The sequence below is a fragment of the Blennius ocellaris genome (assembly GCF_963422515.1).
Source record: "Blennius ocellaris genome assembly, chromosome: 5".
Taxonomy (NCBI): domain Eukaryota; kingdom Metazoa; phylum Chordata; class Actinopteri; order Blenniiformes; family Blenniidae; genus Blennius; species Blennius ocellaris.
The window spans coordinates 11,113,384-11,132,886 of record NC_137654.1 but is presented as its reverse complement, the minus strand read 5'-3'; the positions used below and the strand labels follow the sequence as shown (position 1 = coordinate 11,132,886).

The 19,503-nt window shown below is 42.0% G+C and overlaps 1 protein-coding gene across 1 annotated transcript in view; it reads right to left on the bottom strand.

Annotated features, from left to right (window-relative positions):
- espn (espin) overlaps nt 1-16,132 on the bottom strand; it is a gene marked incomplete at both ends in the record, with an annotated part of 37,471 nt that extends 21,339 nt beyond the window's left edge. The window contains 7 exons of the mRNA XM_080496691.1: nt 2,818-3,113; nt 3,534-3,789; nt 4,988-5,119; nt 5,916-6,098; nt 6,616-6,802; nt 13,451-13,644; nt 15,833-16,132. Coding sequence (XP_080352817.1) covers nt 2,818-3,113; nt 3,534-3,789; nt 4,988-5,119; nt 5,916-6,098; nt 6,616-6,802; nt 13,451-13,644; nt 15,833-16,132 — 1,548 coding nt within the window. The remainder of the gene's footprint in view (nt 1-2,817; nt 3,114-3,533; nt 3,790-4,987; nt 5,120-5,915; nt 6,099-6,615; nt 6,803-13,450; nt 13,645-15,832) is intronic.
- Between the last annotated feature and the right edge of the window lie 3,371 nt (nt 16,133-19,503).

Genomic DNA, 19,503 nt, shown 5'->3' with positions numbered 1-19,503 from the left:
GTCTGAGGTTTGCCGTAATAATTGACAGCTGGCCCCTGACCTCTCCTATGCTGTGGTCTCATGTTCAGAGTTCCTTTTTAAGCCTGTTTAATAGTGTTGACTCATGTCTGGTGTCAAAGAAATGGTCCCTGAGCACTCATCAGGTGGGAGGGTAATGTGAGCAGGGGAGCGCTACAGATGGTTTGTCCTCCTCCGGGGAAGTGGGTCAACAATAGCAAATGTACAAAGCATTGTGCCAGCCCCCTCTCATCCCTCACTCAGACATAAACACACGCGGGCAGCATTTCTTCCCATTATGAGCATCTGTCTGTCAGCATGAAGTCATCTTTTGTGTGCTGGCCTATAGACGTGTCTGCGCACACATGCACGCACGCACACGCACACGCACACGCACACGCACACACACATCTTGCAATCCAATGCATCCAGCTAAAGTCGCCTTGATTTTAAGGTCATAGTTGCATGATTCATTGGAATATGGTCAGAAAATGTCCTATTGTGTTCAAATCACAGATTTTCTTGGTGTACCATAAAGAAATGCCATAAGCCAATTTGCAATGGCCATCCCTAACTGGGCCTCATAATACAAGAGCTATGAAAATACAACTAACGATGCAAACAATTAAAAAAAATATACAAAACCCACGAGATTATATAATATCCAGCACCAATTTAATCGTGATTGCATGGCCTCATTTAGACTACAGATTTCAAGCTATAAAATGCAACTCAAAGTGCTTCAAAAATGTTTGAAAAAACTTAAAAGACCAACTATTTGCAAGCATACATACAAGCACACATATACATGTATCAGTGCACCTGCATACACACGTGCAAATGTTCATAAGATCAAAATCCACAAAGATTTTAAACAGGATGTTTGTCATACCGACTATTGAGTCAAACTGAACGCATTGACATGAAGCATGTGGCTTTTGGAATACAACTTATCCATCAACAGTCTTGCATCAAAGCAAAGTAAGCAGGTAATGCACAGCTTTATATTCATTTGCATTACTATACAGTGGTACATCGCTTGAATTTGCTGAATCCTAAAGTCCACATGGCAGCAGCTCTCCTGTGAAGATCTTACCTTAGCGTCAGGAATCCTGCCTCACAGCTCTCCTCCAGCCTTTTCCACAAACCCAGTGGAGCACAGAGTGTATCTGTCACCAGATCCAGAGCTTCACCTCCTCTCCGCTCAGTGCTACACCTGTCACTCTACCTGGCCTCTCACTTTACCTCCAGGCCTCATCAATAACCTATTGAGCCGGCCACAGTAAGTGGCAATGATGTCAGACCAACCACTCCCTCACCCAGCCCAGTTCCTATGCAAAAAAACCCCCAATGGCCACGGGCGGTCCGAACTGTGGCCATGCAAATCCCCCAGGCTTTAGGATTACAAGAACAGTCTGGCCGTCAGCGCCAAGAATTAGCAACACAAAAAAAAAGTTAGGAGAGAATGAAGTGATTGTGAAGGAAATGTCAAAGTCCACAGACGGACTGAAGGATGACGACGTGAGGAATGAAAATGTAAAAACTATGAAGAAGCAGCGTTTGGAGAGCCGATGTCAAACATGTGACTTCAAAGCAAATGTAGACAAATTAGCTGAGAGAAGGCACCATCACTCTCTCTCAGACTCGGTTCACTTCGAACATTCAGCGGCTTTATTGCCCTGATTTCTGAACATCACACACTAACATTGGTCCATCTCCCCGTTACTAAGGTACCCGGGGGTAGATTGTTTTTCCCAGTGTATATGGTACACAGTGATCTTATTTATGTGTGTGTTTTTGTGCATGCATGCGCCTTGAGCTTTTGTTTAATTGTTAATGAGGGCGCGCCACGGGCCGGTCACCTGGGTACAAAGAGGAGAGGGGGCGGCACTAATTAAATACACTCCCCCCACATGGGTGAGGGCGCATGCGTGCTCATACGAACGCACACATGTCACCATGGAGACGATCTGTGGCAAGAAGACACTGTCACTACAGGCGGACACGAAAACAGCATCGAGCTGTGTGTTGCTGCAGGTCAGCTGTGTAACTTTTCCCTGCTGCTTTAAGGTAGAATTTAATATTTTCTGTCATTTTCTGTAAATTTGCAAGATTGGAATATCTTAGTGAGTTAAACATGCACAATTGAAACCGTGTTCGGGCAAAACCAAGTGTGATGTTGTTCATGTGACTGACTGACTGACTGACTAACAATTTTCACACATTAAAAGTGATTCTCAAGTGAGTTTCTTCATCAAATGATCAATTTACATTTTAGTTGCAACCCAGCAACCAGTTTTAGTACTTCACAGCAACCAACGATGATGCCGGTTTTAATTGTCGCTCCTTGTCAGCGCTTCAAACGCTTCTGAGTGATCTGTGGCCAGATTATTTACTGTAATTAAAATCAAACTCCTCACATCAAGCATCGCATGTGTCAAACCCACACAGGCGGTAATGAACGTCTTCCCTGGCCTCGTTAGCCACATGAACACAATAACATCATTATGGGCACCCAGACAAGGCACATTGTTCCAGTGGAGCTACAACTCAACTGATTAAGCACAGGGGGAAAAAAGCAACTAATGGCCAATTTGTCGCAAACAGCCAGTTCTTCCTCCTCCTTTACAGTATTGTTCCATATCACCCCAACATTTTGTCACCCTAAACTCAGAATAGTTGAAACTTTATTTGAATAAAAGGGGAGTTTTTACGCAACAAATAACTAACCACATGTAGGTGTTATGTTCTGAGTGTGTAAAGAGGTTTCTCTTCAGAGGAGTTAATGTTTACTCCTCTTTGAGGCTGTATTGTCTGTACCTCCTTTTTGCTGCTTTTCTCCACATGCCGCAGGTTGCTCTTGACCTTCAGGAATTCCGCTGGCAACGGCTCTTGAGGGGGCTGAGGTGGCGGGTAGCTGGGGGGAGGAGGGGGCATCGGGGGAGACTGCGGCGGAGGCGGCGGCGGGTAGGTGGGTGGCGGCGGTGGCGGCGGCGGCGGCGGAGTGGGTCTGGCATCGACGGACGTCTCGTTCTTTTTGCGTCCGTCAGAGCCGATGTCCGGGTTCAGCATGTCCATGTATGCCTGCATGTCCGATATGGCGGACTCCGACGCACCTGAAACCCAAACATGTCGCACTGCTGTTGTGAAGTCAACACACAAAACACCTTTTCCTCCTTCTCCCAACACAAAATGAAAACATGATCAGGAAACATGACTGTCAGACTCTGCATTGAACACAAAGTGTACTGAAAGACCACTAGGGTGCAGCACCAGTATGGCAGGCCCCCTGCGGCACCATGAAAGACCTGTTGCAGGTCAATAGTGAAGCCATACACTTACAGCAGACAATCCAGTATGTGAAGGTCCAGGGTAGATTGTGTGTGAGTGAAGAGAACACAGCTTCCTTCATTAAAAGTTCCCACTATTATGTGATGGTAAATATATTTAACTATCGAGCTCATCATCAGAATTTGGCATCATGTTGAGCTCCCTGACACACTGAGTGCATTTCCAGCGTGGATAAAGTTGCAGACCTGTGTGTGCGACTGTGTTCAGCTGCGCAGGGGGCCCTCGTGACGTTGTCAAGCTGCTCCTCTTCTCCCCCGTGCTGGACTGGCTGGAGTTGGCTGAGTCGTAGTTGGACAGCGAGCTGGACGGGGAGCCGATGTCGAAGTGAGGCGCCTGGCTGGCGGGGGGCATGGTGGTGTTCGGGGAAGAGAGGCCCGAGTCTGGCTGCTTGTACTCGAGGTCGGTCGAAGGGTCCCGAGACAAGACGCGGTGCTCCACACTCTGTCGGAGGCAGCAGGTCACGCATACAGCTCAGTTATTTAATCAGAAATATCTGCTCCTAATTAAACATTTAATGTTAAAATACAGTGTTGTTTTGGAAGACAGATAAATTAGTTCCTAATATGAATCCTGCACATGCTCAGGCATCACTTCATAAATCCCTCCACCTCGTCGTCTCTAAAGACATGCATAAGGAGAGCACAGCGCACTAATGAAACTTCTCACAGCTGATCAAAAGTCACAGCGGACCTTTGGCTTTTCCCACAGCGCAACACTCAATTGGATTAATGTCCCTCATGGGAAAGACGACAAGAGAGAGGAAATATGTTTCCCGTATGCCACAGAGAGCAAGCGGTGTGGAGGAGTTGTTATTCTTCCAGCCACTCTGGGATTTCAGTGGTTTGAGGCCACAGAGGCACCTGCTTGTCAAATATGTGTACTTGTGTTAATGAGCTGGGAAACGCTGCAGTCGCTCAGTGGCTGGTAGTTATCTCTCCAGCTCAAGGGGGGCTGCAGCTTTAACTGTCAAAGAAAACCTCAATAAGACATTTTTATCATGTAAAGCAGAAATGGGAAACAGCCCATTGTTTTCATCCTTAAAGCATTTTTAGAGAGTAGGTGTGTCGCAACGTTGTTATAAGGTCTCAGAAGTGATCTGCAGCATTTCTTTAAAAGCAATTTATAGGAGCTCTAATTGAAATAGTCTTTTGGCCTGGTTTCAACACAGTTTTGTAACAGTCGTATAAACTATATGGAAACCCATGATGCTATGCTTTGTTTAACACTGAAGCCAAAGTTCACACTGCCATCTTTATGTTGAACAACTGTTCTTCAGTTCTGATGGCTGCTTTAAGGTTTCTTGTTGTGATGTAAAGCAGTGAGAGTCCCATGAGACCAATTAGTGGAATGCAAAGATAATAAGCTGCAAAGAGACAGAAATGTTGTAACTCCTATAGCTGTAGCTTGTTAACCTGTGCGATTTGTAGTCCTTTATGTTAAAGTAGTGTTCTTTGGTGCCTCAGATATTAATTTATACACCACAATATTTTCTATAAATGAAGTCTTCTGATGTGCAAAATCACCGTTAATGCAAAGATTCACAGTTGTGCGTCAATTAATCAATTAAAAAAAACTCTAATGGGCTTTATGCCCATTTATTACACATAGTAGTAAGAGATGTCAGGGACAGTGATCTCACCATGTTCTCCACAGTGCGCAGGTACTTGGCACACTGGGAGTGGCCGTTGTATTCTGCCAGGTCCGCTGCTGTGAAGCTGTCCTGGTCCTTAATGCCCAGATCCACTCCGTTAACCACCAGGATCTGACAGCACTGGAGGACAGACAGAGGTCAGAAGGCATGTCTGTTTGTGAATATGGTACTCTTCAATCTCTTGATTTTAACAAAACCTGTACTGCTCGAGCTGTTCGTCGGTGGGATTGGTCACTGACTAGTGTAACAAAACACCACACATTAGCTTACTTATCATATTCTCATGACTCCGAACTCAAGCATAAGACATGTCGTGCAGTGATGATATATTTGATCTGCGTGGTCCTCAATTTACAGGGTAACCAATTAGTCTGACGAAAAAGCCTTTCTGTTTTACAATCAAAACAAACGAGGAAATACTTCACTTTAAAAAAAAACAAAAAAAACCTGGAGGCCGCTGTAAGCTTGTTCTCAGACTGAGCAAGCTTTGTTAAGCCATCGGGGACAAATGCTTTATTTTAGCTTCTTAAAAATGTTTTGTTCAGTCAGGTCTTATGCAATGCATATAATCGTGTGTGTGTTTGTGTGTGGGTGTGTTTGTGTGCGTGTGGGGGGGAGACTTTGCATAATACACCCAACTTGGACAGTGCGGAGGTGTTAGTCAAAGCAGTAGGTTGGCTTGGTGGTGAAAGTCATATGCCTGAGGTCGGTCATTCAGAAGAGATGGGTACAAAATGCAATATTCATAAGCAAATATCAACAACTGCTTTGAACTGAGTTACGAAACGTATTCACTGTTTAAAATAGCAACTTGATCGGCATGTGTCTTTCTCTAATATGACCACAGATAACAAGACTTTGAATAAAAAGTCTTTTTCTGTGATATCACCTGAGTGAAGACAAAACCCAAACCCACCTCCAGTTCACCATTTTCTGCGGCGTCATGGAGCGGCGTCCCCCCCCAGTTGTCCGTGACGATCTCCCCCCCATGCAGCAGCAGCCAGCTGAGCACCTTTGCGTGGCCACGACTGGCTGCAAAGTGCATTGCTGTGGCTCCATCGTCGTCCCTGCCTGTCAGGCTGATCTCTGTGAAGCTCATCTAAAGAAAGAAGGGAAACAATGCACAGCTCACTGCATGACTGGTTTAGCTGCATTACTGGTTATATAAAAAGATTATTTTAAAGACGACAGAGTTTCTTCACCAGTCTGTTAAAAAAACAAAGTTCAATAATTGCCGAACAATAAAAAAAAAAAAAAAAGCCCCTTAGAATAAAATTCCAAATACTTTTAAGATCCCACTATAATGCTATCTCTGTTCATAAGTGAAAATAATGAACAATGAATGGTTCTTGATGCATTTGAAAACAACAAGTAAAGCCACTCGCCATGTACATTTATAATGAATTCATGAAATGTCTTACTTTCTAAATCCAATATGTTGGAATGCTGTACAAATAGTCAGTTGTTTTTCCAAGTCATTTCTGAATCCAAAGCAGAAGGACTGAACAACTTCATGTGTGCAGATTTTATCAGTTCGGGTTAAAATCTTAAGTTTGTTGTGGATCTCCTGTAATAAATGACTATAATATAAAGATTTCAGCAACATTTGAGTGTACCAGCCAGACGATGACAGTGTTGTGGCCCATTTGGGCAGCAGCATGCAGAGGTGTCATCCCGTCATTGGCTCTGATGCTCGGATCCGCCCCGCAATCCTTGACCAGGTATTGGACGACCTCCAGATGACCCTCCTGGCATGCCAGGTAGAGTGGTGTGGCACCATTCTTAGTTTGGGAATTAACAACACTGTAGGCGAATGAGACAGCAAGATAAAAACAACAAAGACATCGTAGTATGTATCAGCTATAAACAAACACCTGCTCCTACAAGTTTGGGTTTTAGCTTTAAAAGGCATCTCGGATTATATAAATGTTTTCCTTGATTTACAAAGAAAATGAGTGGGCGTGTCCGTACACATTGTCTGCACTTTAAACAAGAAAAATTGAAGCACATATTATAAGATACTGCCATCTGATCACTGCTTGTCTAACCTCTTCCCTGTCACATGGAATGTAAACAACACATCAGTGCTGGTGGTCTTTTCCTCGCCTGCTGAAGTGCAAGACAGTGAACCACGAGTTACCTCTTACAAAAGATTTAATGTGTGTCTGTGCCTGTGTGTGTGTAAAGTGGTGAATTCCACTAATAGTGAATAGTAAATTGTACAAATGTGTGATACACAGTAAGTGAAGAGTGTACGTAATTGATTTACATACAAGTCATTTCAACACTAAAACATTTCTCAGTGTGCTTTTGACTGAGGATATTATTTGTTGGTAAAATATACTGTTTGTTCATAATATTATGTTTTTTTCTTATCAGTGCTGACTCTTTTTTTTTTCATAAAAAACATCCATAAGTGCCTATAGGTTGAAAACAGACGTGCGCCCATGGCAGGAACATCAACACACTTGCATTTTGAGAGCCAGCAGCAGCGACGCCTAAACAAATCCCGCTCTTCTTTATTTTTGAACGCCCTTAACCACGCCTCCAATGCGAAACCTCCTCCAATGCCGGCGTCCCTCCTTGTCCCAGATCCCTTCAGACACAGCGGGAGGTCAGGGAGTGAGCGAGTGCTTCCTCGCTAAATCCCATAAGGTCGTACTTTATTTGGACTGTGACAAATGAGCAATGCGTCTCGTAAGAGGATTATCACTCCACTCGCTTTGCCCCACTTGTCTTGTGCTTAGCAAAAGTTTGCCAGTGGGCAACTGAGTCGGTGAAGAAGAGGTGTCGATGAGATGATAATAACAAGGAGCACATGTAGTGAATGAGGAGGCTGAGGAGGAAATACAACTGTGGGGAAAAGTGTCTATTTTATTACCAATTATATCCTTTTCTGACCTGAAATATGGAAGTGTTCTGAAGGATTTAGATTTGCTCCTGAGTGAAAACAATGTCTGAGGTGTTATCAGGAAGTGGGCAGATGAATGAACTATTCCTACATAATATTACTTATTACTACATAATACATTGAGGTTTATATTTGTGAATAATCCTGACTACAACATTTATGACATCAAAGCACAACACTGCCTTTGTCTCAGCTCTTTGAAGTGAAGAAGCGCTTTTGAAGAACAGGTGTAGGTTTCAACGTCTTAAGAAAGAGGTGAGCCTTGTGTGACAACACAGCCAGTGAGTGGCACGAGGGGCACTGCCTCACCGCGGAGAAAATACTCACGCTGATGTAGAAGACATCTGATATATTTCCAGTTCGGCACTGATGAGTAATTTATCTCAGCGTAATTGCCCCCCTCCCATCCCCACATGTACACGGCAACAAAGACCCAGGTAATCTTCATCACTATTAAAGTAATTGATGTCACACTAATGGCCTTGTTGCCTAATAAAGGCCTGTTGCCTCTTCACCGGTTCTTCCTGTATAAATAATGAGAAATGCCGTGGTTTTTCTAAATCTCACAATGTAAACTTATACCATAACTTCACGGCAGCAGAGCCCCAATGCAACCAGAAGATCCAGTTGATGTGGCTTTGTACACCTTGTGCTAAAAGTATCTCTGACTGGTATGTGTCAGGGTTTTCTTAGTTTAGAGGTCTTGTGAAACAGAAAAAAGTGGGGGAGGGAGGGAGGGAAGTGGGGGGGGGGAGGGGTTGTCCAACTCGTACCAAGAAGTTATTAAGGAGATTAAAGCTGAGGAAAATATGTGCAGCTCGGTCATTGGCTAATAGAAAAACCCAGCTCACTGGAAAAGATTAACGGGCTCATTCACACTCATTCTCTAACCTGGAGAAAATGTTGCTTTACTACTGTCAGATTTGGTTGTGCCTGAAAGTTGGGTTTTTTTCTCCCTTTTCTGTTTTTTGTAATCTATGTTCACACTGTGGCTTTTACTCTCTATCAATTCTTTAAAGGTGAAATGTTGAGTTGTTACTTGAAAATATTTTCATTCTAGAATTTATTAACCTGGAAATTTAGCTGTAGTCATTCTAGAATTCATGCAAGAGACGTAGTAAAAACTTCTGCAAATATAATTTATTGCCATTTGAGGTTTAGAAAGCTAATTTTCTGACACCCCCCCCCCCCCCCCCCCCCCCACAAAAAAAGAATAAATATAAAAGAGGTGAAGCCTTTTCAGATGTGTGTTGGAATTGAGGATCGGCATGACAAAGATCCTAATCTGCACTAATTGATTGCATAACCTGTCTGCAGCCCAATGTATTTGACCCTCTCACATTCATTCAGTCCTTTGTGTACCCAGGTTATCAGCACAGCCACAGTGCAGGAGGCTTTTTTTTCCTTTTTGCTTCCCTGAAAGTAATGAGTGAACGAGCCACCAATTCAAATGTAGCTTATAAATCCAATTGAAAAATATCTGGAAACAATGATGCATGTGTTGTTCTCATCGCGAGAGGATAGTGATGACACAATAACTGAAAGATGGATAATAGAGTGAGAACTCATCTGTGAGTCATAACCTCCCTAATAGCTGTTTGTTATACTTTTATGCAAATTCAACACATTTCATACACTAAATAGTTGGTTTAATAGCGGGTTTTAGTGGCTTTTTGATTATAAATACACTAATGCACAATGACGCGAAACCGAATATTTAACTACTCAGCCTATATATCACATTTAAAAACGTATAACATTTGAAATCAGACCCAGAATTTAAAAAAAAAAAAAAATCTGTTAAAAACTTAAAGCAGTTTCTGTAACAGCAGCTTTTGTTTGTCACCAACATGACAGAAATGTTTAGTTCACCCACACTGCAATACAATGGTTAAAGTTTGCTTTATTTTACTTTACTTTGTTTTATTATGCGCAACATGATCTCCAGTCTCTTGCGAAACTTAATCCCACCAGACTTTGGGTGAAAGTAGAAGACACCCTGGACAACAATCCATCACGGAGCAAAAACATGGAGGGGCAGGCAAATACCACACCGTCACTCCGAGGGGCAATTTTAGTCAAATGCATGTTTTTGGACCTTGGGAAGAAATTTGAAAATATACTTCCACACATTAAAAACATAGGATCCTGGATATTGTCACTGTGAGAAAAGGGCGCAAATCACTGGGTTTGTTATCATATAGTAAAATACAATGTAAATCATTTGCATTGTAATTTCATAGTAATATATAAGAACAAACCTAAATGTAAGGGTCATAGAAACCATGGGCATTGAACATTAAAATAAAGTCATAAGTTTTCATTTATATATAGTCTTTGCCAATTAATAGTTTATGTTTATGCTGTTATTGTTGATCTTTAAAACATAACATTTCACAAACAGGATGGATTTATCATTCTATGTATACTATACCAGTTTATTTGACATTTTTACCAGATAAGATTCAAAACATCACGCTAACTATGTACTTCTTGTGCCAATGCACTTGTTTTGATGTCATTTAAAGCAGCTTTAAACCCTTTATATTGTTTTGAAGACACCTTCAAAGGAGGCCTCCGGAGGTTTGTGGACTTGTGAGAAAAATCACCATTGTGACCATTTATTTGATGCACCAAATAGAAAATTGAATGAATATTTTAAATGCAGGTGCTTGTTTACTACCTGTCAGTAGACGTACGTTCACGTGTGTGCAGCCACACTGTCATTATGTTGTGCCATCACTCGGCGGGCCACTTCCTAAAGTGGTGATGTAACAGGGGGAGTCAGGTTATCATTGTGATTTTTCAAGTAGAACAAACTCGGAGCCATTAACCTGCTGCCTGAAACCCACAAATACAAATTTGTGGCTTGTAATAAACCCAGAAAGAAGAATGCTATCTCTCCACTGCAAAGTGCTATAGTAAACAATGCCCCGGGAGCGCGTCTATTCAAACGGATTTGTTTTCCCCATTATCTTATCAGCCGTTGGCGCTGCTGTGTGTCGCCGTGGAGACGGTGGTACACAGCGACGGTAGGAGGGGTGGTGGGGAAGAGTGAATGGGGCCCAGCTATCAGGGAGCTGCCATGTCCCCAGGGGCCATTAAATTTTCAGCAGGTATGCACCTGTCTGAGGTGCGACTGGACAATATTAGAGATGCAAAGGATGAGGTGAGAGTCCAGCTGCTTATAGCCGTTCATCTTAAACACGGGGCTGTAATCACATTTATGTATCTATATGGTGGCAGAAAGGGAGATTATTGGGATTAGATATCATTTTTTTCACTGAGTATTTAATTATTTACTGATTTATTATTTTATAAATGCACAAGTTATACGAAAAGCAAACTTATTAACACTACTGAGACAACAAGAATTCTACCTGCTGATTCAATTTGTCACTTGTTGGTGTGATGTGTTCGCAAACAAAAGACTCTCAGATAAGAGGTTTTCCATTAAGTATTAAGAAGCCGTTTTCCAGAACGCCCTCCGTTTAAGCCTTTGCACCAGTGATTTAAAGCAGGTGAAATATTTTCACTCCAGCCACAGCACAAGCTAATGCTCTGAAACTGGGCCAAAGCCATATGGGTTAAAGCAGAAGTGGACATTGTACAGCCTGCCGGCCATTTAGGGCCCTTTAGTTGTCCCTGAATGACCCACGGGAGCTCACTGCCAAAATTTGAATCAATCGAGTATTCATTTACATGTCGCCACTGCTTTACTCTCATTTTGAAGGACGCTCCTTAATTTTGTGCATAATTGGTGCTTCTTAACCTTCACAGCAAGCTCAGTGTGTTGTATGACCTCCTGGGGAAATATTAATGCCCACTTCTGGGTTAATGAATAGACGATATCCTTTTTGCTGACAGGATCATTGTCATTGATTGCCTGAACTGTTGAATTTCTTTATAGTACTATCTGGTAAGTCTAAATAGGTCTTTTAAGCATGGTATTCATGAAACAAAGGCATCTGAATATTATTCTGCTCACACTGTCTATGAATTTCAATAATGATACATTTCCACTTATTGGAAACTACGTGGCACATCATTACTCTTATACATACTCAGGACAGTCAGTTTTAAGTATTTTGGATGATATTGGAAGAACTTAGTAGGATATTTAAACAGTGTCATTTGAGGGGAAAATGCTGGATGAGCAGGCACGACTATTCGTATTCACTATTTTACTCATGTCGACAGCACTGATGCAGTTCCGATGATAGAGTGATATAATAGAGTGGGATCTCCACATGGCACACAGGGGATTCGAAGCAGCACTGATTATTTATCACATTCATTAGAGAGTAAAAAGTCGTCGCTATTTTGTGAACCTGACACTGCGTTGTCTGGCCTGAGGATAATAATACTGCTGTGCTTTCTCTTTGAGAACGTTGCTCGATGTCATTTTATAAATGTGCACGTATCTGGCAGTTAAAGTGCGTCAATTATACGATTCCTGAGTATACTCCCAAACATTCCAACACATGAAATTCATCTTTTTCTTGGGCTGGATTTTGGAGCATTCATTGCATCTCCTCTTCATATATAGACATGTAACTTGAATTATAAGTCATCTGAAATGGCATTTGTGCAGTTGTGTATATAAACAATATAAAGGTCTTTTTCTTTCTTTTCGTGTTTGACAGGTTCATGTGCTGTCATTCTCACTTTTTGAACAAATATTTGGTAAATATCACTCAGAATTTCATGAAACTATCAAAAGCACACACTGGAGATCTCATACTAGATGATTAACCTTCAAAACAGGATTATCATGTTTTTTTAAGTCTCAGGAAGTTACTGAATCACTTGTTGACATGATGCGACACCCCCCCCCCCCCCCCCCAAGGGCTCTAAAGTATCTGTACAGACTTGAACCAGCATTATATAAGTGGCACATGTATGTGATAAGAGCAAAAATAAAACCACTATGAGGTTTCATCACTCAGTATTAAGATTGCTCCACTTGTATAAGAAGTTACTCTTTCAGTCCCATTTGTACGTCTTTAAATAGTTTCTCCAGCAGCTCGGAGCCAAAAGCTGGTAAGAAATCACCCAAAACTCTGGCAGCTTCTACTTCAGTCTTGCATTGTTTGGTAATCATCTTAAAATAAATAAGGGCTGGCGTGCTTACGGGCACAAATCTTACTGATCATTTGTTAATGTCGGGCTTTCAAAGCGACAACAGTGTCAATGCTGTTGACCTGGTGTAACTTGTGTGCCACAAGCAAGGAAAAACATGCTGGGCATTCTATACTTCAACTCAAATCTTTTTTTGTAGGAAAAGAGAACAAAAAAGTGAAGGTTATAGTTTAGTTTTTGGAGTTTTTTCTGGATGGGAGTCCATCTAACGGCTGATTTTTATTTCAGTCATCAATACCTGAGTTTTGTCATTGGTCAAGGATTAAAAAATACTATAAATATCTATGAAAATCCTCCAAGTTACAATATTTTAGACAGAAAATGTGTGAAGGTGTCGCCATCGTTCGCGACACACCTCCAAACGGCTGTAACTTCAAACAAGTACAGGTTGTACTTACTTGGGGCTGTGGCCCAGTAACAGTCGGAGAGAGGGCAGGTCTCCCTTGGCAGCAGCGTAGTGAACAGGCAGGGCCCCCGTGTCGGTGGTGGCCCCGGGGTCACCCTCGCCACCCTTCAGCAGCCACTCGGTGATCTCGTGGTGACTGAAGCGGGACGCGAGGTGAAGAACGGTGGCACCAGAACTGTCCCTGTCCTGTCATTCAAATGGAGACAGCGTTCAATGAAGAGTTTGGTTCAGAGCAGATCGATTGATTACTTTATGTATAAAGTAGTTGGATTTGCATTGGCCTTTTAAGATTGGTGCTTTAAATGGACTCTTCTCAACAAACAGGCTCGGGTTGCCATCTGAGGCAATGGAGTGCCGCAAATGAACCATGTTACATCAGATAGAATTCAGACACACACAATGGTTAAAAAGTGAAAGATGCCATTGGGCACCTATCAAGTGGATTGCACCGCAAGTGGTACCCGATAGGCTTCACTCAAAGTCAGCCAAGTATCTTATCAGTTAATTTGCGCCACCGTGTGCTCTTTGTCGCTTTTCTGCGGTCTGTTGGGCAGATCTCAAAAGTAAAGGTGGCATTAAGTAGAACACAGAGATCTTATTACTGTGTAAATCTTTTTGAAGTGAGATGGGATATATCACGGGGGAGGTCGATGGCTCAGTTTGTGCTCCTGCCGCCTCAGATAGTCTTTGGAGTGAATGTGATGAAACTGGCCAGCTCGTCCCTACAAAAGGTTTCTTCACCATCAGTCAAAAAAAAAAAAAAAAAATCACCTTCCGGATGATTAGATCAACTTCGAAACATGGTAATAGTTCATATGCATGTGCCTCATTCATTAGAGCACGACTGATAACCTCTCAACTCCTGCTTTCTGCGATGCATCAGAGTAAATGGAAGTAAATACAATGCAGTCCTTTACATTCTGTATTACAGAGAAAGTGATCCATATATCACCACCCTCAAAGCGAAGTACAATAACAGACACCAGTTAGACAATGAAGACCTGCGAAAGCTGAGTCTTTCCCTGATTTTATTCTTATTTTGTCCTCCACCCTTTAGAGCTCCATCATGTTGGATTTCATCCTGTGCCACATGCTCTCTTGTTATAATGCTTACATTTGGATGCTGGTCTTTAAAAAGATTATGATAATTTTTCTTGTTTGGCGTCACTTTTTAATGCCTTAAATTATATATATATATGTTGATGAAAGTATGCTTTAATAAAATTGGCTTGTGGGGCTGCATTGGTGGAATCTTTACTGAAACGCTCTTTATTTTACAGTAAGTAAACAACGCCACGTTAAACCCAACAGAGTTTCTTAAGCGTCTTCTGTGCGTCACCTGTGAGACCTTTTGCATATGAACCAGTACAGACACAATACGTACTCTTCAGGAGCGTCACATTACTTCTGTTGTTTTAGAAATCAGAAAAGGACTCAGAGGGTTACAGGTTACTTTCACTAATCAGGTCGGGTTAATTCAAGTTTTAATGTAGCATTATTTCATTCTTTCTTTCATATTTTTTTTTTTAGCAAATGTGTGCTGAGATCTTATGTCTGAACCACAAAATGCTCTTTCAAAAGAAACTACATTGTCCATTAACCCTTTATAAGTCAATAAAAAGGTGTACATTAAGATTTTAAGCTGAGATGTTGTAGATGAATAATTCCATACTTACAAGAATTAAAAAGTCAGCATCACTATTCATCACTGCATGCAGATTGTGCAATAACATGGTGTAAAACCAACCCAGATAACAGTTATTTAATCATTTCTACTTATTATATTTATACTATAAATTGTCTAAATGGGATTTATTCTCCCTTACAGATTTCCTCTACAATATTGCATATGACTGTACTACAATGCCATGTATTATTGAAAAAAATAAATTTAATACGATTTAGCCTTATTGGACAGGTTTGAAAATAGATGATGCCATTTTAAGTCAATTTTATGTTGAAGTTTAGCCACAGCTTTTCACAACTTTTGATATTTTGAGACAAACCTTTCATTCAGGTGAAATAACTGGAAATGAGGTGTTTTGCTTAAAGAAAAAGGTCAAACACAAGCGTGTTTATACAAGTGTAAGGGACAACACGAGCATAACATCTGATCTGCCTAACAATGTCTTATATTTTAGTTTATTCTAGTAATTGGTTCAGAGCAAAACATAAAGAGATGCGCAAGGTGCGCATGGTTCCCTGGGTTAACTTTATTATGCTGCTTCTTGCAAGGTTTGAATTCAGTTCCAGAGGTTATATTCAGCTCACTGTAGTTTTTTAGGATGTGGGTTACAAAGCACTGACACATCACATGAGGGCAAACATCCTCATGCTAACACCCCTGTCATCTCCTCTGTCTGAAGCCACTCACCTCTGGCCGACATCCACCCTGGGTCAGCAGCCACTGTAAGCAGGCCAGGTTGCCGGTGGCTGCTGCGTCATGCGCCGGGCTGGCCCCGTTGTTCGCCAGGCAGTTGCCCTGCAGCCCTGCCTCCTCCACCAAGAAGCGCAGACAGGTGAGTTTACCTGCCCGGGCCGCATGGTGGACGGGAGAAGCCCCCAGCACGTCCTTGACGTCCGCGGTGAGCTCCTTTGTCGCTAATTGCACTTTGAGAGCCTGCAGGTCGCCCTGTCTGGCGGCCAGCAGCGTCCTGTCCCCCTCCACCACCATGACTGCTGCGCACTGCGGGACTCCTTTCCTCGGCCCCGGACCAGACCTCTGCTTGGCCTTCGTTGACCCCCGATCGGTTCACCGCGCGGATGGAGTCAGCATTATGTGCGCAAAGCTTCAGATCATGCCAGTCAGCAGGTCAATTTTCTGGGAAGGCTCAGTTACAGCTCCACGGATCCTCTCTCCCAGCGATGACCGGAAGCGAGAGCCACCTCCCTTTTTTTTTTTTTAAACTACACACATCATTATACCTTTTTCCATGCCGAAATAAAACTCAGCGCGCCATGATCCGAGACATAAACGATCCGCTTTCTAGTATTTCATCCGCCTTTCGTGCGTCTTGACGCGCGCAGGAGCCGGAACACCTGTTGCACGAGTTTCCCTACAACTGGAGTGCCTCGAAAACGACTTCTATCTGGTTATGTTTTGACCTTTCTGCCTGCTGGATGACTGTCACCTGGTCGTCCATGCGCCTCTGAGGATATTCCGCGGGGTGTTTTCTTCCTATAGCAGATGGCGACATGGGACTCAGCAGCGCCTGTTAAATAATCCATCAGGGGGAGGATCGCTGAGCCTGTTACAGGTTGCTGCTTTCTGAAAATCGGCTCAGAAATTAAAGGAGCAGTGCGGAAAGGCTTCTTAAAACTCCCAGTAAAGCCCGACAGGAAAGTTACACAACCGTGGAGGTGGGCGCTCGTCCAGCATGGACCCTCAGCTTAACTCCATTTCAGCTATAAAGACTTTCTGTTGCGCCAAGAGCATTAATTTTACATGCGGCAGTGAAATCGGCATCATTGGACACCTGTGGTTTGCACATAGTAGAGGTCCATCTGGTGGCCTTTTGTCAAACTGTCACCATTAAAATGCGCGAGATAAATGTATAAAACACAATATATTTCATAGTTTGTCTTCTGTAAGGTACTGTGTGCTTTGCATGAAGAATATTACATGTACACCTTCACACTGGCATCGTTAGTTCATTCTCATAAGAAGACGCACTGCGACCTGATACCAAAACCAAATAACAAATATCTCTCACTTACGGCCCCATGAGCGAACTGTATTCTATGTGTTCTGTTTCCTTTCTATATCCGCTTCACACTGGTCTTACTAAAACATGAACTGGCTGCAGGTGAAGGTTTTTGGACTTTTACTCACATATATATTGTGGAGTTTTGAATTTAGTCGTGAACACTGAAAATACCCATCCATGTGTGAAAGACACATTTTTGGACCTAATAGATAGAAATGAGTACTGCAGTGATAACCCTGAAAGAACATGATAACATATCATTGGCATTGCGAATACTTGTGTGAATTGAACTTGAATTTTTTAAAAGTCAGAACACAACCGTTATATTCAAGTAAATGTGAAGATGTATTTATTTGTGTATATTTTGGGAGGGACTTGGATTATAACATTAGATTATTGCTTTCAGAAACAGACACCACTTGAAATAACTAGTACGAATGATCACTTTGTATTTCAAAGAATATTTTTATATTTTTATTCCTCATATTTTGTTAAAGTTACGATTGGCTATCATTTGTTCAGCCCGTCACTGTTATGATCTCGAATTTGACGTTGTGATAAGATTGTAATGCGTTTCACCACCAAACGGTGGCAGGAAAGCTTCACATCGTGGAGGACTGACCTTCACCTGTGAAGGTGTGTTGAGGTGGCAAATCGTGTTTTTTAATTGAGTTCTTACATTTACTGTAATCTGACACACACACACACACACACACACACACACATGAGTCGCAATTAAGGCTCACACAATAATTTGTTTATTTGTTTTATTTTTATCCGGCCTTATTTGAAATGTAACTTTCTATGTAATCTTTCAATTTATTCTGTTTGTTCTGTGGAGCAACACTTTAACATAATTTAGTAACGTATTGCAATTCTATTCTATTCTATTCTATTCTGCTCTGTTCTAATGAGCTCTTTGTTGTCAGAGGATTCTTTTGACATATTCATTGTTATCACCAGCGACTTTTCTCTCTTTTTAACGAAACTATCTTGAGAAGTTCAAGATAGTTTCGTCGAAATTAGAATGACACCAATTGAACATTCTCCCTCTTCCATCTGACAGTGTTGATTGATTTGTCCTCAGTCAGGATCTGGGTGGTGAGCTGTGGTGTTGGATGGGGGTGACATGAGGAGGAGGAGGAGGGGGTCGGGGGGGGGGGGGGGGGGTGGCAATAGGCCAGACTCGTGCTCGGCGCGTGCCTCCTCTGACCATCTGTTGCATTGGTTCAACTGTCATCGACACCGCGCGCAAATCTGGGGCAGGGGAGGGAGGGAAATTCCCACGAGCGGCCTGAACAGTGAGAAGTACAATTCCCAGGAGGAAGTGGACAATAATACACCCAGTAACACGGATTAAAGGAACAACCCGTCAACCAACCTCAGATGTCGCAGATGATTTCATCTGCAAAGCAGGAATTTATGCTTGTTTCTATTCTTTTTAATCATTCTTTTAAAATGAGATACATGTTTGGGATTTTAAAGAGTGCTTTACATCTAATATATAGTCTATCAATTTATTTTGTTTTTTAAATTAGACTAAAGCACTGTATGTGGCGGATTCTATAAACATTTCTTTCTATGAAGCCTCCCACTTCATTCATAATATAATGCGCAATTAGGCCATTTGTAATATGTTGTTATTCGTGTGTCTACTGTATTGCTATTATTTGACTTTTTTTTAATATGGCTTGATTTGAATATGTGTAAATGTCCCCAAACAAGTTATTCATCTGCTGAATAGACCTGGCAATAATATCTTTCTGATTTTATTTGAACAAAATATTCACAACATTATGGCTTATTTCAAACCTTTAAACATTTACTAGAAAGTTAAAATAGATGATCAGGCTAATGTTGTAAAATGAACTAGTTCTAATAGTTTATGTATTTTATGTTTCTCCAAAATCTGAATCATTTTAAAATAATTTAATGGCCATACACTGCAGATTGTCCCTTATTAAGTTTGCAGTTTCTTATTCACTAAGTGGACTCCAGACATCCCCTAGGGTAGAGGTTGTTTTTTTTTTTTTTGGTGCAGCTGCAGTCTTTGATTATTTACCCCAACACAAGGTGTAATCAAGTGTGGGTAATAGTGGGAGGCTTTTCCCAGGGTTTGTTCAAGACCTTCCCACAACTTCAAGCTGGTGAGAAACTAAATCCCTATTGAACTGGAAGGAGGCTGCCAACGGTTTTCCGACCAGGCCTGGGAAAGCTGGCAAATTTCTAGCACGCGTCAGACGTGCGACAGTTATTCAAATGTGGCTCCATTCTTTACCCCCCCCCAAGGCCCCTTCCATTGTGCGAACACATCTGCTGCTGCGCGGGAACATTCAAA